Here is a 5,243-nt window from a genome sequence, read left to right as displayed (position 1 = left end):
TCATGGGCCGGGTCACAAGCTGCTCACCGCTTGGCCCACCTAGAAGTGGACCCGGGACTAGGCGAGTTTGACTCGCCATTTCACCTGGCAGCCCTAAGTCTAGGTGGAAGGGTCCTACATCCACCACCGCGTCGCCACCTGGGGCCTTCTTCTTCGGTGATCCGCGCCTCGCCACCTTCTTGGACTTCTGCCAGCCCTCCAAATTCGGCGAGGACACAGTTAAACTTGGCTCATGCCTAGGCGAACTCGGCTCTAGATCGAAGGCGCCCGGCATCCGAGTTCGACTCACCCTTCTTCATCATCCCTCCCTTGCCCTCGACCACCCTCGGCTAATGGACCCACCTCACTGCCATCCAAGATCTGAAGAGCCGTCGGCCAACCATTCCAGTTCTTCCCTCCGGGAGCACCCCAGGCAAACCTTCCACCGCCCTTACGTGGTCGTCTCCCCCGGTGCTGCCGGGGCCTCACAGCCTCCGGTGCCCTCCCCCGAACTCGGGAACGGGCACCGATTTCTTTGGTGCCTGATTCTGGCGCAGGAGGAGCAGAGGATCGGCAGGTCTTCATTGATGAAGCCCTTAGCCGCTTGTTCCTCCCCTGTAAAAAGGTGCCCGGTCAAAGAGGCTTGGCCGCATCGAGCTCGATCTTCACCCTGTCATAGCCCGCTCGCCAAATCCAGTCCGAGACCCCATCCAACTCCAGAGCCTTCCTTGCCAATGCCGCAATGTTGAGGAGGGACTCCCTCTCCCGGAACTTCAATGGGAGGCCTGGAAATCGGAGCCACAACACCATGTGGTTCACACCGCACACACCTGGGACAGAATCCGTCCTCCATTCTTCCACGACCAGCAGCTGACCGGCCACCTGCCATGGCCTACTAGCCATCGCTGTTGTTCGGTCGCCCTCACTCCGAAATTGGACTTTAATCACCTCCTCTGCCATCGGGATGTACTCGACCTCGTAGTTGAGTTTACCTCGCGCCTGGAACTCGCGCGCCGCCCATTCCGCTGGCACACGCCTCCTTAGGCTCCGAACTAGCACAACCCTAGTTTCCCATGCACTCCGGGCCTTCTCCAATCGGTCGAACGGTAGTTGCAGCACATCCGAGAACTAGGACTGGATCTTCGCCACCTTCTCTACCAAGACGCACTCGGTGCTCTAGATCGGCTTCCGGGGCACCCCCTTCGCCACCTTCGACCACGACAGGGCCAACTTCAGCTCCATCTAGGGACGACCCGGCCTTCCCCTTGTGGTCGCCTGTCTGCCCTGGCCCGCCAAGCCCTCCACTCCCGCTCCGGCCGGCGTATTTGCTTTGTGGTTCGCCATCGACACTCTGCTTGCCTGGTGTTCGATGAAATGCCGCTTACACCTCACACTCTCCACACCCTCCTCACTGCCGGCGCCCACACCCAGCACTCCACCACCGTCCGTCTTACCCCCCAACGTCCGCCGCCGTGGACCCCAGGGAGGGATTCGGCCCTCACCGCTTGCCGCACCCACCCACACTCACTCACCACCCGCACTCACTCACCACCTGCACTCAGCCTCCTCTTTACTCCACCTGCTTGTCTGACCGGTGAAGGTTCATTGCTTTATGTCATGGGATCTCTTCAACTACTAATTGCCATGTCCCTTCGCAGGCACCTTTTTGTGTGAGGGCATGTCGCCTTTTGAATAAAAACTCTCGCATTCCCAAGTGATCTTATAGATGCCGACCAACCTCTCATCTTTAAGTTGTCCACCATTAATAGTATGTTTTGGAGCAACAGCCAAGTAAATATTTTCAATTTGAGAGACGCAATAAGCTTGTCGTGATCGAATAAAGCAATTCACCATTTTGAGAGGCCTTGCGTCATTTCCCCAATGCATGAGATCTAGATAGCGGATCACATGCTCATAGGGCGAAGGGCTGAATCATTGGATTGTAGTAGTGAGTGGCTACGAGGCATCAGTAGTGGCCAGGTTTGTTGGTGGGGTTAGGAGATCTCAGCACACGTCCAATTTCCTCATTTCAGAAGCGATCCCATATGCCATTTTGCTGAAGGGCAGCACATTGCCTATTGCCAACATGGAATAGTAGTTGTCTGCCTCCCTAGTTGACTCATGGAAAGAGTGAACAATAGCTAAAAAGATCCAATGATGGGGAGTGAACGAGATTAACTCGAAAGAACGAACTCAGAAAACTTCCAACGAGGAACTAATAGGGCGGCTGGGAAAGAAGCTTCCAACAACAAAAGAGAGAAGAAATTTAGTAGGCTGCTGCAACACATTGATGCATGATTTAAAAGATGAAGCAAAAGAACGCAAATACATCCTGTTGTTAGTTCTGATTCAAGCAACGCAACGATTCCAAAAAAACCAGCAACCCAGCCATCAGGTTTTCAAGCATCATTATACAGGGGGGAACATCTCAACTCCTTGGATCTTGCTTTTGAACCATATGAGAATGCAGGGATAGTCTTGAGGACCCCTTTCCAAAACTTGGGACAAACTGTGCTGTGATCTCCTAAAATAAAACCAACAGTGAGGGCCGCCTAAAGGGCTTCAGCTACCTGCACAAAATTTTCAGCTGAGTCATTCCAAACCAGAATGTCCTTCCTCAACTATTACAAAGGTTGCAGGTCATACTAATTCTGACATGGATTCTGATAATGATACAATGGAGCTCACCTTCAAACGAAGCAAAATATATTTTTCGGTGGTGCAACTCCGGTATTTCAGAAATGGTTGATAGGCATGCGGTGATATATATACTTCAAATTGGTGCCCTGCAGCTTGAAAAGAGCAATTTACTGCATGCTCAAATCGTACAGAAGGGGATTTGACAGTGTGCTCTGAAGTTATCCAACAGATTCCTTTTGATATTTTTGTTGTGAGATGGTGGCATCTTCTTGGAAAAAATTCAGATATTCTATATTCAATATATCCTCTTTTACTTCCAAATAGGAAAAAATAAGTTGGCTTTATACATTTAAGACAATAAAATAAATCTTAGGACAATGGCAAGCACAATCTTGGACTTCATAGTCAAGGAAGACAAGAAATTGACAAGTTTATGATCGCGTTAGCAACATGAAGCATCATCTCATCTGCATTTGAGCCTCAATATTCTCTAACATTGTGTAAATCTCTGCATGCTGAGGGTGCAGACTGTCCCCTGCAAGAAACTCATGAACTTCACCACTCACTTCAATTGAACTGCACCCCGGCGCTTTCCTCATTTCTCCTCCCTTCATCTCCTTCCTGAGCCTTATGACTCCACCCCAATCATGAGCTTCTGCATACATATTAGACAGCATCACTCGAGCCCATCGATCATGTGGATCCAACTCGAGCAATTTCATGGCTGCAATTTCACCTAGCTTCACATTATTATGTACCCTGCAACAACTTAGCAATGTACCCCACACAACTGCATTAGGCACCATAGGCATTCCAACAATGATATCAAGTGCTTCTTGTAATTGACCCACACGACCTAAAAGATCAATCATACATCCATAGTGCTCAATTTTGGGTTTGAGACCATATACTTCCTCCATTGAATGGAAATGTTTACAACCTTCATCTACGAGTCCTCTATGGGCACAAGCATTTAAAACTCCAACCATAATAACATCATCTGGTTGGACCCCCATTTCTTGCATCCGAGAGAAGAGCCGAAGGGCATGATCAGCTCGCCCATGCATTGCCAGCCCACATATCACTGAAGTCCACGAGTACAAGTCCCTTCTCATCGGGATCTTCTCAAACACTTGAACTGCCCTCTCAATGCTTCCACACTTAGCATACATGTCAATCAGGCAATGATCCAAGCACCCATAAAAGTTCATACTGTTTCTCTCGATGTAAGCATGCAACCACATACCAGTCTCCAAAGCACCCTGGCTAGCACAAGCACCTAGAATGGTGCATAGCGTTAGCTCGTTAGGCCTCACAGAAGACAACTCCATCTCACGAAACAACACCAGGGCCTCTCGACAATGCCCTGCTTGAGAATACCCTGATATCAAAGTGTTCCATGAAATGACATCCCTATTTGGCATCTCCAAGAACAACCGACGTGCAGCATCAATCAAATCATGCTTCACATACTGATGAACGATAGCATTCCATGCAACAAGAGTTCTTGTAGGCATTTCATCGAACAACTTGCGAGCCAGTTCTAATTCACCATGATCTCCATAAATTCTCAGCAATTCAGTGCTGACGAATGCATCAATCTGAATCCCACTACACAGAGTGAACGCATGAATCATCTTCGCCGGGCCTGGATGGCCTAATTGACGGCATGCTGAAATGGCAGTCGCCAGAGCCACGGGATCCGGCATAATGCCGGCAGATATCATATGCCGGAAAAGATTCAATGCTGCCATGGGGCAGCTCATGATGGAATAGGCCCGGACCATGGCGGTCCAGGACACCAGCCCTGGATGGGGGATTTCATCAAACAGTTGGCGGGCCCTGGCAATAGAGCCAACACCAGAATGGAGGGTGATGAGGGCGCTGGAGATGAACTCGCTGGAGATGAAGCCGGCTTTGGTGACGACGGAGTGGAGCTGCTGGGCTTCGCGGGTGGCGAAAGGGGTGGCAGGGTTGACCGATTTGATGAGGCGAACGAGAGATCGGGCGGTGGGGCGAAGGGGAGCATTGATCATGCGGCTAAGACGAGCGGGAGGACCCAAGCCCCATAAACATGTTTTTGGTTTTCCTCCGTGTATATTCCTACCGATGGGAGTCATTTAACGGCTGGGATTCATCCATCTGGGGCTGACGTATATATCTTTCCCTAAAAGCAGGACCGCAGGAGCCCTTGAAGTCTTTACTTAAAAACATTTTCTTTTTTAGCAACTATGGTGAAACACCGCCTCACTTTCCATTAAGACAAAAATATTATTTAAAACTTGCACAAACTCATTAATTTATGTCAACATTAATTGTATACTAAATTTGATTTTCATAGATATGCTCAGATTTTGCTGAAGAATTTATGTAATAAGGATTTCAAAACTTGTGTCAGCTCCTCATGGTTATCATACTATCGCTTATGTATTTGAAATCTGCTTTCCATAAATTTATGCAAATTTTACTTATATAATCAATGTTTAAAACTTGTGTGATCTCATCACCATGTAAATATCATTGTTTAATAAATTTTTACAAGTTTTATTTCAAAGATAAATACTATATCATGTAATATCAATATAATTTAATATATATAATATTGATATAATATATTAATAGTA

General features: G+C 48.1%; 1 protein-coding gene across 1 annotated transcript; it reads right to left on the bottom strand.

Moving 5' to 3' along the window:
- Positions 1–2,885: 2,885 nt before the first annotated feature.
- Positions 2,886–4,790, bottom strand: LOC103718017 (pentatricopeptide repeat-containing protein At5g08510-like). Its single transcript, XM_008806641.4, has one exon. It carries the CDS (start codon positions 4,737–4,739, stop codon positions 3,078–3,080), a length of 1,662 nt encoding a protein of 553 aa, XP_008804863.3. The 5' UTR covers positions 4,740–4,790; the 3' UTR covers positions 2,886–3,077.
- Positions 4,791–5,243: the final 453 nt, after the last annotated feature.

The sequence above is a fragment of the Phoenix dactylifera genome, chromosome 8 (assembly GCF_009389715.1).
Source record: "Phoenix dactylifera cultivar Barhee BC4 chromosome 8, palm_55x_up_171113_PBpolish2nd_filt_p, whole genome shotgun sequence".
Lineage (NCBI taxonomy): Eukaryota > Viridiplantae > Streptophyta > Magnoliopsida > Arecales > Arecaceae > Phoenix > Phoenix dactylifera.
Note: the sequence above shows the minus strand (reverse complement) of the source record. Positions and strands in the feature narration are given on the sequence as shown.

What these genes read in the sequence shown, in the direction of transcription:
- LOC103718017 (XM_008806641.4), bottom strand. Translation starts at nt 4,739, where the DNA reads ATGACTCCCATCGGTAGGAATATACACGGAGGAAAACCAAAAACATGT.